Source organism: Pisolithus orientalis, assembly GCF_024613125.1.
Source record: "Pisolithus orientalis strain OTSU chromosome Unknown F5J12scaffold_11, whole genome shotgun sequence".
Lineage (NCBI taxonomy): Eukaryota > Fungi > Basidiomycota > Agaricomycetes > Boletales > Pisolithaceae > Pisolithus > Pisolithus orientalis.
The window spans coordinates 893,554-912,754 of record NW_026260792.1 but is presented as its reverse complement, the minus strand read 5'-3'; the positions used below and the strand labels follow the sequence as shown (position 1 = coordinate 912,754).

General features: G+C 47.9%; 8 protein-coding genes across 8 annotated transcripts; 5 read left to right on the top strand and 3 right to left on the bottom strand.

The window, feature by feature from the left end:
* Window positions 1–2,002: 2,002 nt before the first annotated feature.
* On the top strand, window positions 2,003–3,843 carry F5J12DRAFT_892026 (uncharacterized protein; the record flags this gene model as incomplete). The annotated part of the gene is made up of 6 exons (XM_051747535.1): window positions 2,003–2,179; window positions 2,227–2,379; window positions 2,443–2,607; window positions 2,660–2,734; window positions 2,784–2,933; window positions 2,980–3,843. 6 exons carry the CDS (start codon window positions 2,003–2,005, stop codon window positions 3,841–3,843), a joined length of 1,584 nt encoding a protein of 527 aa, XP_051600913.1.
* A 550-nt stretch (window positions 3,844–4,393) lies between these two features.
* On the bottom strand, window positions 4,394–6,154 carry F5J12DRAFT_826471 (WD40-repeat-containing domain protein; the record flags this gene model as incomplete). Its single annotated transcript, XM_051745515.1, has 6 exons — window positions 4,394–4,544; window positions 4,606–4,775; window positions 4,866–5,098; window positions 5,156–5,415; window positions 5,476–5,986; window positions 6,037–6,154. Coding segments are annotated over 6 exons (1,316 nt in total), but the record flags the coding sequence as incomplete, so codon positions are not given.
* A 48-nt stretch (window positions 6,155–6,202) lies between these two features.
* F5J12DRAFT_56858 (transcription factor S-II, central domain-containing protein) lies at window positions 6,203–7,898 on the top strand. The gene is made up of 9 exons (XM_051740097.1): window positions 6,203–6,426; window positions 6,499–6,561; window positions 6,622–6,781; window positions 6,833–7,272; window positions 7,328–7,453; window positions 7,503–7,556; window positions 7,615–7,625; window positions 7,682–7,702; window positions 7,754–7,898. Exons 1-9 carry the CDS (start codon window positions 6,364–6,366, stop codon window positions 7,767–7,769), a joined length of 954 nt encoding a protein of 317 aa, XP_051600911.1. The 5' UTR covers window positions 6,203–6,363; the 3' UTR covers window positions 7,770–7,898.
* Window positions 7,899–8,026: 128 nt separating this feature from the next.
* On the top strand, window positions 8,027–8,593 carry F5J12DRAFT_719355 (ubiquitin-related domain-containing protein; the record flags this gene model as incomplete). The annotated part of the gene is made up of 5 exons (XM_051741167.1): window positions 8,027–8,090; window positions 8,162–8,220; window positions 8,299–8,320; window positions 8,370–8,428; window positions 8,486–8,593. 5 exons carry the CDS (start codon window positions 8,027–8,029, stop codon window positions 8,591–8,593), a joined length of 312 nt encoding a protein of 103 aa, XP_051600910.1.
* Window positions 8,594–8,825: 232 nt separating this feature from the next.
* F5J12DRAFT_826440 (autophagy-related protein 22-like protein) lies at window positions 8,826–10,966 on the top strand. The gene is made up of 7 exons (XM_051745514.1): window positions 8,826–8,892; window positions 8,941–9,132; window positions 9,181–9,254; window positions 9,314–10,060; window positions 10,140–10,439; window positions 10,525–10,631; window positions 10,689–10,966. Exons 1-7 carry the CDS (start codon window positions 8,834–8,836, stop codon window positions 10,890–10,892), a joined length of 1,683 nt encoding a protein of 560 aa, XP_051600909.1. The 5' UTR covers window positions 8,826–8,833; the 3' UTR covers window positions 10,893–10,966.
* F5J12DRAFT_826432 (peptidase family M48-domain-containing protein) lies at window positions 10,967–13,118 on the bottom strand. Its single transcript, XM_051745513.1, has 8 exons — window positions 12,767–13,118; window positions 12,465–12,705; window positions 12,150–12,403; window positions 11,882–12,093; window positions 11,747–11,806; window positions 11,489–11,676; window positions 11,213–11,415; window positions 10,967–11,149 (listed from the first exon to the last, which is right to left on the bottom strand). Exons 1-8 carry the CDS (start codon window positions 12,898–12,900, stop codon window positions 11,047–11,049), a joined length of 1,395 nt encoding a protein of 464 aa, XP_051600908.1. The 5' UTR covers window positions 12,901–13,118; the 3' UTR covers window positions 10,967–11,046.
* Window positions 13,119–15,462: 2,344 nt separating this feature from the next.
* On the bottom strand, window positions 15,463–15,957 carry F5J12DRAFT_782290 (uncharacterized protein; the record flags this gene model as incomplete). The annotated part of the gene is made up of 2 exons (XM_051742702.1): window positions 15,463–15,699; window positions 15,841–15,957. The coding sequence occupies 2 exons, from the start codon at window positions 15,955–15,957 to the stop codon at window positions 15,463–15,465; spliced, it is 354 nt and encodes a 117-aa protein (XP_051600907.1).
* An 892-nt stretch (window positions 15,958–16,849) lies between these two features.
* Window positions 16,850–18,450, top strand: F5J12DRAFT_782289 (uncharacterized protein; the record flags this gene model as incomplete). Its single annotated transcript, XM_051742701.1, has 7 exons — window positions 16,850–17,039; window positions 17,207–17,398; window positions 17,427–17,500; window positions 17,564–17,806; window positions 17,879–17,998; window positions 18,064–18,186; window positions 18,331–18,450. 7 exons carry the CDS (start codon window positions 16,850–16,852, stop codon window positions 18,448–18,450), a joined length of 1,062 nt encoding a protein of 353 aa, XP_051600906.1.
* Window positions 18,451–19,201: the final 751 nt, after the last annotated feature.

The following is a 19,201-nucleotide window of genomic DNA, read 5'->3' as shown; positions in this document are numbered from 1 at the left end:
TGAAACACTTATACTGGGGATATTGTCTCGCATGGGACCTCTTGTATTATTGTTACCAAGAACCATGTAACACCGTATATGTGGCCGTCCGAACCAAACGTAGTAGCACGCACTTTGGAAAAGCCAAGGGGCGGACATACCTCACCACCCTACTGTTAGCGACTAAGACATGAATCGAAACGATGGACTCCACCCGCTGGCTCGACCGACACAGGCTGTGCTTACTAGCCGAAATACCGCGATCGAAACCACTTTCCTCCATCCCTAAATGATGCCCATACGCACACCGACTCTGTGAATGAGTATGAGACTCGGCTTGGGTAGGAAGATCGGGGAATCCGCTGCTGGTTCCGATGACCTTTCATGTATCCTTCGCGTTCGGAGGGGGAAAGGTGCATAACAAATTTTTGGAAGAAGAAACATCCCTCATCAGAGTTAAAAAAAAGCCATGGCCAGAATTGCAAACGGAAACTGGCAAAGAACCGTAGGACCATCTGACCAGCGCACGCCCGGGAATGGTTGACTCACCCAGACGGGCCATGGGTAAATGTGGGCCCACAAAAAGCGCACCTGCGATCTAAGAGCGCGCTGTTGTCGGCACTACAACACTTATAACCGGAGAAGTCTAGGTCCCGGGCACAAAGCTGATTTATCGTGCCTCTCGTATGACGTGCAGGACGTGATAGGCATCTGAAATTCTGGTATGTGGAGCGTACATGAAGGCACATGAGTTGTGGCCCTGTGAGATTGGCAGGTTGCCTGGGAGAAATCCATTGTGGAAGCCATGTATAATGGTTAACATTTCTTCCATGTCATGATATCGGTACACAGGAGAGCGCCATGCAGCGCTGAAGACTCGGCTTGTCCCTTCCAACCTCGATTCGCCAGCGATACGTAGTGATACCCAGACGAAAGCAGCTGGATAGAGGCGCAAAATACAGACCTGGATCCCCGCCAAAATTGCACGACCTGTTTTCCTACCCTCCCATTCCCGTCGACCAAGGTTGGATGTGGCGCACTACACTGAAAACGAATGCTGAGCGACAGAAAATAAATGTTTTTTCTGGAGTCGCGCGCCAATCCAGCTGCGGATGCGAATCTGGCTGTCAGTCGAAGCGCGTAAATTAAGGCCTACATACCATGCAAAACCCGCTCATGGACAAACGAAGTAGGTTGCGAAGCTTAGAGCTTGTCGACTGAGAGCTGATCCAGAGTGATTAGGGGGTTGGTAATCAGCGCCATCAACATAAAATCGGTCAACACTTATTCATACTGCGCGCACAACCATAAGATTATAGCGCAGTATCGACCAGTCGAAGAAAGAAACCTGTGTAACGACCGACTGCGCAGTCTCAAGATCTCAGCCTTGGTGCGCGTTCGGCAACCCTGAGGCCCCAGGGAATTCGGCCAACGTTCGGCTATCAATATATCAATCGTGTTCGCCACGTGAGCGCACCCCAGCCCGCCACGATCACCAGCCGGAGGCGTGTCCCCGGACCCTGGTTTTATTGTGACATCCAACCCGCTACTGTAAGTTGACCCAAATTACTCTATATCGATTGGTGGCCTTTGAAAGGAGGAAAATCTCTCCCTCATAAGCACTGAGCTTTCCAGCACGGTCGATTTGCGTCAAGTCAACTGCGACGTAGACAGGGACTACAGTAGCAGGAGGTGATCGTGACAGCGCAGGTATCCTGAGGTTCTGTTGTTAACGCTTTTAAGGAGTGCCAACTCTTGCAAGGTATCAACTTGTCGAGTTAAAGGAGGGTAGTTGATATCGGATTGCTGACCGGAGATTCATCTCTCGTCAGGCTCATAATCGCCCAAATAGAAAGTCCGCCAGCTGCACCCATAAACTTCGCAACGCCCACTCACTCCCTCCTGACCCCCAAACCCGATACTTGCATTCCCGCTCGTTTTGTGCATAGATTGCAGCTCTCCGACGGTTCTTTTCGAACCTCCCTGCTATCGAACTGCTTGGGAGCCAACGATACCTGAGATCATGGCATCTAGTGGCTCCGCAGCGACTATATTCAAGTCTGACGTCGCAGTTGAGGCCGTAATAACCTTAGTTCTAATCGAAAACTCGCAAGAAATGGTCCCTGCTTGGGGAAATCTGCGAGGTCATTACTTACCCACGCTCCTCGGCTCCATGAGGGCGGCAAACCCTGTCGTTCCCGTTCGTCCCTGCTTTCATCTCTTAGGCTCTAGCCTTATCATGTTCAGATTCCAGTTCTCTGGTTGACGACTGCGCCGGCTGGAGGCGATTCCTCGTCACAGTCTGCGCCGCCCAGACAGTTTAACCAACTTCCGGACCTAAAATTCAGTTTCCAAGCCGGAAACAGAGTCTCTGCTCGCATCATTAATCGTTCGATAGAGGTACGTCGGTCGAGCTGTCTTTTTTCTCTCTTACTACTCTGGATACCGTTGACGACCGGACAGTTGATGCTGGAGGCCGGAGCGCGATTCCCAAACGGACTCGTAGCCTTCCACCTTATCATCGTTGCTGCCTCACCCCCGCTGGAGGGCACGTGGAACACGCGTCCCACGTTTCCTGTCCCGGCTGGCAAGTCGGAATGGCAACTAATGGCGGAAAAACTGGCACAGGTAATGCGTCCTCACCAGCAAGTACGGAGCAACACATTGAGCCACGCTTCAGAATAAGATCTTTTGTCACATGGTTCTTTCTTCCTCACAAAATATGGGGTCTTTAGAACAACTTTTCATCGCTAATGTAAGGCCATTCAACCCGAGCGCTCACATGTCCTCACATTGTCAAACAGATGCAACTTCAAAACCACCAGTCTGTAAAGCCTTGGTTTTCGCCAAGCGTTGACTATTCTTTCTACTTGTCTGCATGTCACGCTGCACGACCTCGACAAATGTCGACTATCGTTACGAGTGTAGAGCTACCCACACCACCAGTGAACAAGGTACGGGCGACTCAAGCTTCTTTTCTATTCTGACGCTGGCTGGCAGAACCTAACCTCCCCGTCACGACCGCCTGTTCATCGTCACCAGACCTTCCCTCTGGAAGCTATGCGTTCCTCTCCCGAAGCGCCTCTCACACCTCAGGGTGTCGCCCCTCCAAGTTTAGTCAGTTCGCTGCAGAAAATACATGGATTGAGCAGGAAGAAAGTATACGGCACTCAGACGCCAAGGCAGCCATTTTGCCGTGAAGAACCTGTGCGAGCCAAGTACAGACAAGCCCCGACGCCTCTATCCATTCCCGTCGGTTCAGATGACAAGTCTGGATTGAATAAGAGCGGCATCGGCAAAATTCGAAGTCCAGAAAGGACTTCGAGCCCTTCTGATCCAGTTTCTCTTGCCCGCCGGAGTCCGAGGCATCATCGAGGGATATCTCCGTCTGACACGAAAACTATCCCAGCATTGACAACGCCTCTTTCCACTCCCCACGGCGCCCCACCGGTGATGGCTGTTTATCCAGAATCTCCAGGGTATATGACTATGGCCTCCTCATCCGGTTTCCCATGTGTATCAATGTCATCACCCAATACCCAGGTCGACTACCCAGGATCCGGGATCGCTCTGACGACCCCTGTGACCAGTGTCTCATCCCAGCAGCCTTCTTCGTCCGCGTCGTTGTCTACCTGGAATGCAACACCGCGGTATACGGACGCTGGTGACGCACCTTTCCTCTTTTCTCCTGAGCTCGAGGCTGCGACAGCCGCAAAACTGCAAGCAGCTCTCCACTGTTCATCGTTGAGCCAGCCTTCGTTTGCGCCAGGTGACAATCATATGATGGATGGAGTTTGTGCGTTGGATTTTCTTCCCCCACAATGTGGCTCACTGATCTTTCTTCTCACCGTCCGCGGTTCATAATCATCGTGTGTGCCACCTCTACTATGCATGTAGACAGCACCAGTTTTCCACAACAGCATGTGTCATCAACAACAAGCTTGAATTACGCCGCGTGCTCCACCCAACCGGTAGCTAGCAGGAGCAAGGGAAATTCTCCTGCTATCCTTGGCGGCAGTTCGTTCAGTTCGCTACAGGGCTGGGCCGGCTAGCACGGCTAAAGTTTGTGACGCTTGTCTGAATTCATCCGGTTAAATTTACTCCTCCGCGGACCAAATGCCTGTTTCGTTTCAACAGGACATGTATCTTTCTTCGTTTGATGTCTCTGGATTTGATTTGATTTTTTTTTTTTTGGGTGGGTGAGACACTCCGAATTTGACTTTTCCTTTCTTTTTTCTTTTTTTCGTCCTCGTGTCCGTCTCATAGTACTCGTTGGCATTCTTGATGGCGATGCTCAGTTGCTACATAGTCGTTTGGGCTCTTTTCCTGTCTGTCTGTCTCACTGTCATCTACACTGTTCCTCTGTAGCCAAGTGTACGATAGGCGTTCCGGCGCATGTACTCAATTCAAAACAATGCATGTACTTTTTCTGTACCACTACTGTCTGATTTGGGTGTGGGTAGTATATATTCTGCAAAGTCAGTTGCAATAATGATACACATAGAAACGAGAGAAGTGAACAAGACATGCGAGCGTAGTGATCACTGCGACTGCTCTGCATATATCTAAAACATTGTGAGTCAGTTGTTGTTCAGAGAGACAGGGGGAATAGAAATGGCTGCGAACCTTGATGGTTTTGTCCGCACCACCTGTGATAAGCCGCGTCCCAGTAATGTCAAACGTCGAACAAAACACGCCAGCCTCAGCCTCAAGGGAACCGGGCTGCGGCACGTCGTCCAAATTTTGAAATGCGGTCCCAGTACCATAGTCCCAGAATGTGATGGTGCCGTTATCCCCTTGTAGATTAAAAAGGGATTGATAAAAATAAAAATAAATAAGTGGCCATCGATCAACATGATGAAACCAATGAGACTTGGTTGACTCACCTCCTGAGAAGAGTACACCATCCGAATTTACGGAGAGGCTGTTAATGATCGCGTTATGACCGGAGAAGTTGGAAACAAAAGCCCCCTCGGGACATTTCCATTTCTTGATGTTATTGCCTCCGGCAGAACCAGATGCGAACGAGTATTCTGTTGGATGAATGGCGAGTGCTCTGACCGACTTTTTGTGATGAGTCAGCGTAACCATTGTTTTCCCGGCAGCTAGATCCCACAATCTGAATAGTCATGAGTCAGATGGCACGTTTGAGGGTAGTTAAATTGGAGGGTCCTACCTAATGGTCGTATCCATACTGCCTGTGATGACCTGTGGATCAGATTCTTGACACTTGACGTCGGCGACAGTAGCGGTGTGACCGGTTAATACATGTATCTGGGCTTTTGTACGCATATCCCACACGCGCGCTGAAGCATCTCTTCCTGCTGTGACGAGGACGTCCAAAGTTGGATGCAGGCTGAGAGAGTACACCCCGGAGAGATGTCCATGATAGTGTCGGATGACTTTGTTGACTTCGAGGTCCCAGCATTTGACCATCTGGAGGGTGCAATACAAATATTTGGTGGGAGGCAGAGTGGTTAGCGAGTAAAAGCGTACCTTGTCCTCACCACACGAGAACAAGTACGGATGACGTGGGGAAACGGCGAGCCCACGGACCGTAGAGATATGACCCGTCAACGACAGTTTGAGTTCTCCAGACGCCAAATCCCATATTTTGATGACACGGTCTCCAGCACCAGACGCGAACCACTTGTTCCCTGGTTCGACAGCGACACTACGTACCCAGCCCAAATGCCCTGATATGACGCGCATCAACTTCCATTGTGGGTGGAACTGTGGTTTTACAGTTCGCGTCGTCTTGTGCAATGTGAGGGCTTCTGATAGTTTGCTGGCCGTTACGAAAGTGGATGGTTGTGCTTTTGGTGTGTTGTCGATAGCGGCAATCATCATGGAAGTTTCGCTCGATGCTGGACCTGCTGTGATGGCTTTTTGGTGAGGGTTTGGTCTTGCTGGGCCCACGGGGCCTTGTTGAGCTAGCAGCGCTGGCGGAAGGTCCTTGTAATGCTTGTACTCGTCGTTTATCTTTACAGATAACCGCAAGCGTGCACTGGGAGATATGTCGGAAGGGAAAAGGTACTGGAGTGAAGGGGCACACACCTCTGTTCCTCATCCTTGAGACTGTCATCTGGACAAGATGCAAATATGGCCTGTGCTCCCTGTGCACTTTGCCTGAGCAGAGGTTCCAGTGGTGGTAAAGTGCTTGTGAATGACATGTCGAGGTGTGTATCCCAGCATTGAATATTACTAATCTTGGCTGGGTGGACGGTGTGTTTGTATGTGTTTGGTTTTGTACGGGAAAGGGAGTACACTTGGTTCTGTCATCGTCGTTCGTGTTGTCGTCTGACTTGGATTGGAGGACTGACTGGTTAGACTTTGTCGTCGTCGGTAGTAGCAGTAGAGAGACTCTGCGCGTGTCTGTGAGCTATGTCTGATGTCTCTGAGCTCAAAAAGCTTGTAAAGGATCTCCAAAGTGTCACCACCAATGAGGTATGTCCAAGTCTTTCTCCCCAGGTCTGGCGCTCTCATTGGGTTTATCTACTGACATTCGTGCGATGACAGGAAAGAGTGTCCATTCTGCAGATTCTCAAGAAAAACTTCCAAGTCAATGAATCAATCCTGAGGGTGGGTATTTCACTTTCGTCGTTCATCTTTTTAGCGCCCTAATCGATAACGGATGAACAGGAGAGCAAAGCTGGTCTCGCTGTCGGCAAACTTAGAACTCACGACGTTAAGGAAATATCTGACCTCGCGAAAGAAATCGTCAAAAAGTGGAAGAACGAGGTGGAACGGGCAAAGGGCGGGTCTGGCAGCAAGTCAACCGCCAACGCCAAATCGACAGGAGGTGCGGACGTGTTCTGCATGCGATCGCCACCTGATCACACGATCCATGTAGCAGCACCTCGCAAACCTGTTGCATCTGCGACCCCGGCGAGCGGTAGTGTGACGCCCGCATCGAATGGCAAGTCCGAGGTGAGGACTGCCAAGAGCGACGGCGTTAAGATTTCAGTGTCCGGGGACACTATGAGGGACAGATGTATCGAGCTTATCTACGACGGTCTAGCGTGCGATTCCGCTGCTCGTAAGCTCTTCATCCGAGTTTTCTTCGTCTCTATCGCCACTGATGTGCTGAACATAGCAACTAACCTCATCCTCGGCCGTGCAAAAGGGGTTGAACAGGCTGTATTTGCCCAATTCGGCCGTACCAGTCCGGAATACAAGGGCAAGGTCCGATCTCTGTTCGTCAATCTCAAAGACAAAGGCAACCCAAATCTCCGTGAAAGCATCGTCAGCGGGGAGGTATCCCCGGAAAAGTTTAGTAAAATGACCAGCGAGGTAACGTCATGCTTGCCCCGTTTGTTATCGGCGTGTCGCTCACCTTGCCATGCAGGAAATGATGTCGGAGGAGAGGCGTGCCACCGATCAGAAGATCAAAGAAGAAAACTTGTTCAAGTCCCTCGGTGCAGGAGCACAAGAGGCGGAAACCGAAGGTTTCCAATGCGGCCGTTGCAAACAGGTGAAATTCAATGCTCGTCGTTTCTTTCGCCGCTCTGACGTTGCAATAGCGCAAGTGCCGTTACCGTCAAGCGCAGACTAGGAGTGCTGACGAACCGATGACGGTAAGTACTCGTCCCTCAGCGTTTTCGAGGCTGACGATGACATGTACGACGCGAAAAGACATTCGTTACGTATGTTGCTCGTTTTCTCATCGTAGGTGTGTCACCTAACGATCTTTTTTTTGCAGATGCGTCAACTGCGGCCATAAGTTAGTATTTCTCTCAGCTTGCCATGGGCTATGCTTGACTGTGTCATCTAGATGGAAGTTCTCCTAGACAGGATGACCTGGCATTCCTCATGCAAGTATCGTATGTTTTGCCTTCCTTTTAATCCTATGTACGTCTCTTCCAACGTAGTATACCCATCACTCTGGGACTGGCTCTTTTCGTTGCCCCGCATTTGTGAGATGGTCCTGAGACTAGTTTCCCTGTCTGGCCCGTGGGAAAGGCGCGGTGCAGCCACTTGGGCACGCGTTTCTTTACGCGTCTGGAGTACCGTGCTTTTACATATCCTACTTGCTTGGTAAATTATCATGGCGAACGAGAACGACGATGTCAAGCCGAAGCTGGACTTGGTCCTCAACTACGAAGGGACTCGTCAGTACATTCCGCCACTGTTCTCCTCGGGCACGACCGTGTGTGTAGTACTTAGCTTTGGAGACGAGCAGACATTACGGTCAAAGTGAAACAGAACATGCCATTCCAGAAAATATTCGACGCTGCAGAGGTGTGTACGTTTTGCGTTGGTGGTGTCGTGTGTACTCTCATCCAGATGCCACGATTTGGTTTGGTTGTCTCGGGGTAGAAACGCTTTGGGAAGGATCCAGGTGCGTCGCATGTATCTCATACGATCATCCTCCAGTGACCGCCCAATAGGGACCTTTAAGTTTGTCTTCGAGGGGAAGAGATTGAACCCCACAGAAACCCCTGCTTCGGTGAGGCTCGTCGCGCATCTTGTCCGGAGCTACTTTGTACTCATCACGAGGGCACAGGTAGGGATGGAGAATGGTGACATGATAGATGCAATGCTGGAACAGGCAAGTTGTGCCGTCAACTTCGCGTATCACGGGAAGTGGCTAATGCAGATTCCCATCTGTTAGCTCGGTGGTGGTGCTTGCTAGCTCGCAGTGCTGTTGCTTTGTACATGGGTCGTGGGTTGCTAGCGGTCGAATGTGGAGGTGTCCATTACTACATACCTGTTTTTTTTTGCTCTGTTCTACTTCAGTTCGTCCGTCATGCGGGATACACACATGTCATCTTTCTTGTCCTCAGGGGCTCTCTCTTAGATCACGTGTCAGTAGTAGTATCTGGCGAGGCGTGCATCTGCTCATCGTCATCGTATGATGCTCAGCCCATATAAGCGCCGACTTCTGGGATGGCTGAGTTATGCATTTGCAAGGTAAATAGCCAGTTAGGTTACCCACTGACCAGCTCATGTTGTTCGCAGCGAGGTATTCGTCGTCGTTTCTTTGACGTTGTTCTTACCCATCTGCTTGGAACAATTCGCAAGTGACAATGGCTACCTAAGTCCAGAATACGTCCAGCCATGTTCGTCCTCGTCAGGGAGCGGGACTTCATATGCGGATGAGAGGTGTGCGGTTAAGATTGGGTGGGTTTGGATCGACACCGCCAGCTTCAGGTACTCTTCGAGCTTTCATTCGTGTCTCGGAGCTTACTCATTCTGCAGTCTATACGTATATTCTATGTCCGTCGCTTTTCAGGCTTTGACGGTCATTTCGATGGGCAGCGTTGCCGACAGACGTATGTCACCATCTTCTGTGCTTGTAGCTCACGCTGCGTCGTACTTACCGGACACCAAGCGACGTGCCGGAAACCACTCCTGCTCACGTTCGCTTTCATCGGCGCGTTCTCTGCAATGCTATTTCTACCCTTGTCCTCCAAGTCACCGTTATGGTTCCTATGCGCCGTGTTCGCCATTCTCGCAAATGTCGGCTTCGGTGCTTCCATTGTCGCCATGAACGCCTACCTTCCATCCCTCGCGAATGCGTCCCCCGAAGTAGTTGATGCACGTATGCACCTCGGAGAACTGGATCCCTCGTCGGAATCTATTCCTGAGTCAGTCGAAGTCGAGGACGAACAGCCGTTGGTGTCTAGTCAGGATTCTGTATCTGCCCCTTTACTGGGCATATCAACACCTCCCAAGATCGATCAGAATGCATTCAATGCAACGCTTTCCCGGGCTACTTCCCGCATCTCTGCGCTGGGAATCGCATCTGGCTATGGCGCTGGCATAATCCTCTTACTGCTTTCGCTGATTCCTGTCACAAAACTTCGTGGCTCAACGTTTTCTCTTCGTCTCGCTATTGGGCTTAGCGGTGCCTGGTGGGCCGTCTTTTCAATACCTGCAGCTATATGGCTACCCAACGGTACGCACGACGATGTCGTCTCTTTTGACTCTGCCGCCGGAAAGCCAGGGGATCAATGGACTCTATCGTCTGAGATCGTGGCCGCTTGGAAAAAGTTGGGCGTGATGCTGCGATGGAATCAAATCAAGCAACTCCAACATACTTTCAGATACCTCGCCGCGTGGTTCCTACTTTCTGATGGTATATCCCTATCTCCTTGGTTAGCGTGTCGTCGTGCCGTTGTATTGACTGGCGCGTTCCCGATCCTCCTTTAAAATAGGGTTCACAACGATCACTTCAACAGCAGTCCTCTTCGGGAAAACAACGTTACACATGGAACCTTCTTGGTTGGTGCTCATTGGCGCCATCACACCTGCGATGGGAATCAGCGGCTCACTCGTGTTCCCGTACCTCCAACACAAATTTTCTTGGTCCAACCTCAAGGTTGTCGTCATCCTTGTCATCATGGTTTCGTGTATACCCGCATATGGATGCTTGGGTTTCCTTCCTATCGTGAAGGGTTTGCCCTTTGGAGGACTCACAACACCTGGCGAAATGTTCGGGCTAGCAATTTATTTTGGTGCGTCGTTTTTAGTGTTTTCGGAGTCACCGGAGATGAATCTAGAACTGTTGGCGTCGATCTCTATTGGTGTGCGGATGTCCAGGTTTTGCGTACGGCGCGTTCCAGAGTTATGCGAGGGCTTGCTATGCCGAGCTCATTCCCCGAGGAGAAGAAGCACGATGGTACGGTCTATTTTCAATCACGGACAAGGTACAATTTCCCCAATCTTGCATGGACAAACGTAACTGATTCGTCTTTCTCGATCAGTCGAGCTCCTTCGTTGGCCCTCTCATCGTAGGGCTCATTGCAGATGCGACCGGCAACATTCGCTATGCATTCTTCTTCCTCGTCTTTATGATTTGGCTCGCTGTACCCATACTCCTCAGTGTTGATGTGGAGCGAGGTCGAGCAGATGCGCACAACCACCCCATAAACCAGAGTTTCTGCGAGGTCTCTTCTAGCGGGTCATAGTTAGCCCGACTTACATAGTATATAATGGGAGAATCATTGGTTAGGGCGTGTACTAGTATAATTTAGCTTGAGCATCTGTTGTCTATTGTTCGAACTAGTAGATGATACGATACACGATTTTGAAGGAAGCGCGACGATGTATCATAAAATGCATTCAGAGCTCTTTCTTGACGTGTCCATCCCTTTTAACACGGAAGCTTTCCATCGCCTTTAACCGTTCCGTAAGGGTTGGATGCGAATGGTGGTATGCCGAATAACTGTGCAGAGAGTAGCGACATCAGGTTATCTCGTCTTGATAATTCCAAAAATGAAATGCGTACAGCCAGTCTACCCAAACAGTAGAAAGGTTCTTGACGTGCAGCGCGATAAGGGCGCGACCAAGTCGCTCGCCCATGTCCGTCATCTCGGGGTCCTTGAGTCGATCTTGCAATTCACATGCAAACCGATCGGCTTCCCATTCGAAGCGGCGAGATATAAAGTTGAGGCCGATACCTACGAAAGCTTCGAGCGGCGTTAGGATCATCTTGTGGGGTTTGGAAGAAGATTGGAATCGTTGGTGAGATGTAGGGTATCCATGTAGGAGACAAGAGGCATACCTGGAAGAGCAGGAACGCAACGATCGTAGGCGGGTGCGCAGCGACTTTATCTGAGAAATCGAATGCCCGAAGGAATTGTGGTGCATGGAGGAATGCAGGGAACAATGCGAGAATCGTGAAGATGTGGACTTGAGATATGCACAAGAGTTTTGTGGGGTGCATATGATACCAGTGTCCGAGTTCATGGGCTATACGCAAAAAACGTTGGCGGCACGTCAGCCAAGGCATGGTGAGAAAGCGTCACATCGAGCTACGGACCTAAAACAGCCTCTACTTCCGCAGGCTTGCTCTCTTTGATAAGGGTATCGAAGATGACAACTGTGCTTGCTCTGGGGTATCATAAATAGATAATATCAAGCCCAAAGTTCTACGAGCGCAAAACATCCGAGACACGCACCCATGGAAGACCGAAGAAGTAGGCGTTGCTGTGCGAACTGCGCTTCGAACCATCAATTTCGTAAAGGTGTTTCAGTGGGAACTTGAGTTTGCTAGCCAAGGCCTCTGTGCGTGTGCGAAGCTCCCCGTCCGAAAGAGGCGACAGTTTGTTGAATAGCGGTTGGATCAAGGTCGGGTAGATGATGACCATGGTAATTTGGAAGAATAATCTGGTTTGTGCATCTTTCTAAACGGTGCGTTAACAGAGTGGAATGGAAACACTCACAAGAATGCCATGAGCCATGGCACGAACCGGTCGCCCGCCCACTGAAACACATAGAGAAAAGCAGAAAGAAATGGCCCTCCGATGACAAATGCCAGTACCCAACTCTTCAGTAGATCGCTTACGAACAGCGACGGCGTAGTCTTGTTAAACCCGTGCTTCTCCTCCAGAACGAATGTCCCATATACAGAGATGGGAATGCTGGGTATGGAAGATGCGACAAACAATATGGCAGAGAACGTGAGGGATTGAATGATCTGCGTGTGTTAAAGTTTGGATCGCCAACAGTGGTTAAAATCATCAGCGGTGTTTCCTCACCTCGTATTCACCTCCATAACCGAAGTATGCCATGATCTTTCCTGCGGAGTCCCATGCCCACGCATAGAACCCACTGTGTATCAACGCAGAGTCGAGAGTTTGCTTTAACAAGCCAGTGACAAGTGAGAATTTAGCCTTGTCCCTGCCATAGTTCTGCGATTTGCGGAACACCTCTCCGTCGAAATGTTTCTCCAACACTTTTGGCGGCGAAGCCTTCGAGTACAGCGGGTACTGACGAATTCTAAAAGCAGTATTCAGCTCATCTATGACTGTAACTTGCTGAATGAATGCCAGCCACGTACAGGAGGTAAGATTCAAAAAGCGTGACAACCCAGGAAGAGCCCTGAACGAAAAATTTCCAGTCTATTGGGTCAGTTGCAACGAAGGATAATTTCTGCTGCAAAGCAGCCAGTCCTGAATGCAGGACGTCCATCATGCCAGTGTCTGTAGGGTTCCTGTTATCACTGGAGATGGGTACACGTCAGGGCACGTCAAGCGTGCATTCGGAAGGGTATTCCTTTTTTATGGAAAGCCGGACAATCGCGCGTTGGCAGGTCCTATTTTGGATAATTTTCGGGAACCTGCCGGACGCGCAGCACATTTTTCTAACTAGACACCATAGTACTGCATCAGCAAACCCCCCGAAAAATTCACAGAGCATGACAGTTTGACATGGAGTCCACTGTGCTACCCTAGTAATGTACAGTGTGTTAGGGAAACCAGAGACCCCAGTTCCACAGTAATATCAGTCAATGCAGAAATAAGATTCTGTTGGTACAGTAACTAAACTGTGGAAGATGGTCTGCCTGTAATACAAATGCAGCTAACCATATTCCTTGACCAAATCTGATCATCAGGAATATTTGAGAGTTTTTCTGTACTAAATCCAGACTTCATGAAATCCACTTGAGCCTCAGCAAAAATCTCAACCTATGGTTTGAAGACAGATCATGTGTCTGTACCAAATCCATCATCCAAACAGATCAACATATCATCTGTCTACACCTTAAGGACTTGTCTACCTGGATGCTAACTGACCTCCAGATAAGGGGATGGTGTTATGTTTTGCCCCTGTTTTCATCTGCTGTGCACCACATTTCCTTCCATTGGACTTACTTTTCCTTTTGTGGCTATCTCCTCTTTGTTTTGATGGCCTCCTATTTCCACCAGTAGCAATAGTCCCCCTTGCCTCATGGTCCATCCCTGTACAGTATTAGATGGTCAGCTCAAGTCCAGGAACCCCAGACTTGAGCTGCTCAATTATATGCAGCATTCTCTCAGAACTTTGACCTCAGTGTCCCTAACAAGGACCACTCTTACTGGTGTTGCCTAAATCCTCTGTCATTTACTGGAGGTTACTGCAGCCATTGCTCAGTAGAAACCTTAAATCAGGAAAATAACACTTTACTATTTTTGACTTTTTGTGACTAATGTGACTTCTTGGGAAGGAATCTACTATCATTACCCATGTCCTGCAGGCATGGCTGCACTGTTCTTGCTGATTTTGGTCTTGTTCAAACCACCTAATTCATAGCTTTCAGTAGATACCACATACATTCAAATTGATGGAGGTTCCAAAGAGATATTGTGAATTTTTCTCTCAGACAGTGTGCATCACACCAATGGCTCAATATCTCTGAATTTTCAGACATTTTCTAGTCTTCTTGGCTTAGATATATCATCACTTAGTTGTCTCAATAGATTCTGTTCTCTTTTCATTCTTCAAAATGCTGTATATGGTCAAAAAAAAAGTACAGATAGTAGACTCCTTCCCAAAAAGTCACAAATAGTCACAATAGTCACAAAAAAGTCAAAAATAGTAAAGTGTTAATTTCCTGATGTAGTCTGTGACTAAGCTTGACCTACACCATGACTGCAGTCTAGCACAACAAAAGCTCAAGTCTACACAGCCTTTGGCCAGAGGTCACTATTTAGTGAACCACCATGAACCCCTAAAACAATTGTCATTGGGCACTGATGTGACCCACACAAGAAGGATCCTCATCTGAGGACAAACAGGAGGCTACTGACACCTCAAATGAACCTGAACATTCAGATAGAGGCTTTACCTCTGGTATCCTCTTGAACCTTGCTTGGCACTCCCATCCCACTGGTACCAACCTCAGCTCCTGCACCCCCACCCCCACCCCAGATTACAATGTCTAGATCATTATTGAAGGCTATGACTGGCATTGCTGTCAAAGCCACCAAACTGAAGATTGGTGCTCCTTCTGACTTTGATGGAGATCAAATGAATGCTATGAGCTGGCTGTTTGCAGTCCAGACCTATCTCATGGTCAACAAAGAAATTTATGACACTGACACCAAAAGGGTTGTCTATGTGCTGTCATATATGAAAAAGGGAGTTGCTCACTCTTGGGCAGTAATTTTCCAGAAGACTTCCCTTGAAAAGAACCTGCCTAACTTCAGGTCTTTTGCTGACTTTAAAGATGCCTTCAAAGCAATGTGCACCTCCCCTGACTCTGCAGGTGTCACTATCACCAAATTGCACATCATGAAACAAAAGGATTCCATCAAACAGTACAACTTGACAGGTATGTAGTGGGGAGTAATCAATACCAATCTGGAGAACTCCAGCATGGAAGCCACCTTTCTTGCCTGTAACATCAACACAGTACTTGTGCTTGAACTCCCTGCACAATGAGGTAATGTCCAATGGTGGAAGCTGAATGGTATACACTTTCCTTTAACTCTGCTGCCCAACACAGACAGACATCTGCAAGACATTGATATATAAACATTTTGATCCTGCAGTAACCATCTGCTTGACATTGTTGTCCTCCTTCAAGTGCTCCTGCACATATCAACCAGAATGGTCACAATCAAGGTTAAATTCACACTCAACCATACTTTTGAAGGATTCTAGAATAGTCATGCTAGGCATGGCCTTCAAGTGGTTGTGATATCCATCATCAATAATCTCCTGGACCCTCTGCTTCCTTTCTGCAATTTTCTTTGGTGATGAAGCTTGTCACTTTCAGTCCAGCAATAGATCACCATTGCTGTTACTGAAATCATTATGCAAAAGCCAGTAGTTGATGACCATTTGTATACCAGTGAAGACCTGACAAATGGCAGGATATTTCTTGCAGAAGACAATATATATCAGACTGCCCTTGGTCACACCAACCATCTCTTTGTACATGAACCAGATGAGATCACCCAATGGATCATGCACTGCACTTCCAAAGTAGACCATGACATCCTCCAGCACCTTGATGAGACATCATTGGATATAGCCTGTCTCCACCATTGACAACAGTATCAATGAGAGCTTCTTGACCAACCATGGCATGGAAACAAAACTCCTGCAGGGTCAACCCACACAGGTATGGTTCTCCATCAATCCACTCACCTCTGAACTGAAGTCATCCTTGGTAAAGTGAGGTAACATCCAATGGTAGAAGCTAAATGGTAAACACTTTCCTCCTACAACTCTGCCACCTGACACAGGTGGATATCTGTCAGACATTGATATATGAACCTTTGGGTTTTGCAGTGACCATTCACAAGCAAGGTCAAGTCAGTTTATGCTCAATTGTAAAGTTACAAAATTATGTCTTGCCTACTAAACCTAGTGCATGTTTTGATTTGTGTGCATCACTGAGTTTTCAATCATGGGGAATGAGTAGGAACACTGCACGGTCCCCAGACATAGCATGCAGTGGGGAAGAAATGAAATGTGGACAACAGCTTTTAAGAAATTGGTAAAGCCAGGAGTTGAGAACAGAATGGCTTCATCATCAACCTTTGCTTCTGAATGAGCCTTCAACTCCAAAGCATCCTGAGAACAAGTGAATGTCAAGGTCAGTAATAGGGGGGAACTGCTCAGTGCCCATCCCATCCAGGTAGCCAAGCTGAAGACAGGTGCATCATGTTCATCACTGTGAGACTGCACTAGTACTGGCAAAGAGGACAGCACAAACAAGGGATGTAGTCATGCACATCAGCCCCTCTACAAATCATGAATCATCAGACACCTCCCAAAAAAACAATGGGCAGGTCAGACCATGCCACAGATATATTGAAACCTATAGGCTACCTCAGTAGGTGTGAAACTACTGAGGGAATAGTGAAGGGAATGTATCACTATGTATGCTCTAATGTGATTATGTAAGCATGGCTGAAGCGCACCTAAGTCACAACCACACTAGCACTTTATAATCCCTAACCAGATGGATGTCACCAGTCCAGCAAAAACACACAGGACAAAACAAATTTCAGACTGGACTTTGAGGCATCCAGCAACACATTATGTAAGGCAACACACTGTAAGATTAAACAAAGCCTTCAACTCTGTATCTACAGTATTAATAAATGGGAAGTACAAGGGTAGGAAAGGTATCATTGGCAAACACTGGGCCATGTATAGAATTAGTGGGGATGAAGTCTTCAACTCTGTATCCACAGTGTTAATGAATGGGAAGTATGAGGGTAGGAAGGGTATCATTGGTGAATGCTGGGCCATGTATAGAATCAGTAGGGATGAAGTCTTCAACTCTGTATCTACAGTGTTAATGAATGGGAAGTACAAGGGTAGGAAGGGTATCATTGGTGAGCAACTGGGCCATGCATAGAATTGAACATGCTAGTATCGCAGCCAACACCCACACCAAATCTTGACACACTGAAGAAGTTGAGGTGAACTTATGGAATCTCAGGCCAGTCATGTCTTGTTAGTACACCAATGGATGTGAGAATTTGATCATTGTGGTGTCCAGATGGCCAGAGCTCATGTATTTTACAGGACAGCACACCCAATATTTCTCATGCCCCCTCCATGCAGCAGGAGTTTGACACACTGGAACCTCAAACATCAGGTCCACAAGGTGACATTCCCCCACAGGTGTTACAGTTCATGGAAGCCATTACCAAAGGGATTGAGAGCACCATGAAAAGCATGCTCAGCAGTGGTCAGTTCTCACTGAATACCAAATGTAGCCCCCACTCCCAGAGGAAGAATGCAGAGAGTCAAGAGCTACAGGAGGAGAGAGATGCAGAATCCAGCAATTAATGTAGCTTCTATTTGGTAATGCAAATCCCATCTTTTGGGTGACATTTACTGACTGTTGCAACAGGCCAAAGTGCAAAGGCTGTTTAAGGAGAAACTCCATTTTACTCAAGACATTGAGTTTGTCACCCACAATTCAGCAGATCCCATTGACATCCATTCATATGAATTTGAGGATGGACCCAGCCCTGATTCTGATGTGCTAGTCTTTGTTATGATGCATAATGCTAACTCCCCATGGAATAGCACCATAATTGATCTCCTTCTCCAAGAACTGCATACACAGTCAATGGAAGAGAACTGGCCAACAGTGTGCTCAGAATGCTATCTCAGAGCACTACTTGTGGATCACTACAAGTGACTAAGGATGACATGGAGGAAGGCCCAACCAATGTTGACCAAGCATGGTGTCATCAAAACACCAGCTGAAATGGAGGCATGGTTGATAGAGGAGAGAGAAGAGGTTTTGAAACTGAGTCATCAGACTACCTGCTGTCACAATGTAAGCTACATTTTTCACTGATACTGGCTTGTCTGTATACTTTTGGCTTATGGTTTTGTGGCTAGAAATTCATGTGCAGGGCAACTATTCTTGAACACATCATGAAATTGAAGACCAATGAGGGTGATGCCAATGCTGCAGCTTGGACATGGCTGCAAGACCTTGTCCTATGCCTTGGTGAACATGGTGTGAGTTCAGAAGAGAGTGATGTTGAGAATGAGGTGGAGGGGGTACTTTGCATCAAGAATATGAAATGGTGACATCACATCGAGCAGGAGCTTGACATTGTAGACCTTCAGTGGTTCCTTGATGTTGACACTTTTTCACCACAGGGGTCTCAGCCAATGAGACGAATTCATGCACCCAGAAATCACAAGAGTGGCAGGACACCAGTTAAAGGTCTACTGATTGCTTTATATGATGACACTTGGATTAAGGGGCTCAGCCAGTGACAGTTGGAAGCACTGGAGGTCTCTCTGGTAAACTTCCCATGGATGAAGGTGGCAGTAGTCTAATAGTCAATGCCTACATAGTACTATAAACAGATCGCTGGTGGGCAACAGGTGGGTGATGAACAGGTGACCAGCAGGCAATTCATATAAACTGTACATCATACTTTACAATTCAATCAATATTTCGTCCTCGTCCCAAACTTCAAAATTAGGCAGAGTATTTATTGTTTGTGCATATTTGGAATCTTGGTCAACGCACGAACATAGTTCATTCTTGATGTTTTGTTGAAGTCGCAATGTGAAGACGAAATTGGAAGTTTGCATGCACATTCAAACCACTACCAAACTTGAAGATAAAATTGACGTTCTGACCCCGTCGATACATGTGCGTAAACTTGAAGTATTGGTAAACACCGAGGCGTTCACAAAAACTTCAAGTTTCGCCTTCGAAAAATTGTTGAATTAATTTTCAAGTGCAGTCTTTACATTTTCTACTACATTAAGACCTGTCCTTAACTCTCCAAAATCCGTTGTGTTTGTCATCGAATCGGTGCACGACCGAAGCAGCGCGCAAGCTCGTCGAAACATGGAATTCGTGTGTTGTGAAATGCACAGCCAACCGTGAGCTAAAGCTGAATCCTTACTGTTGAACTGAAGTCGATCAATGACTAGGGCCTTCGTCCACGAGTTACAAAACTGAATGCTCTGACTCTTCTCGCAAGGTACTACAGCTCCCACTGCATAGCGAAAA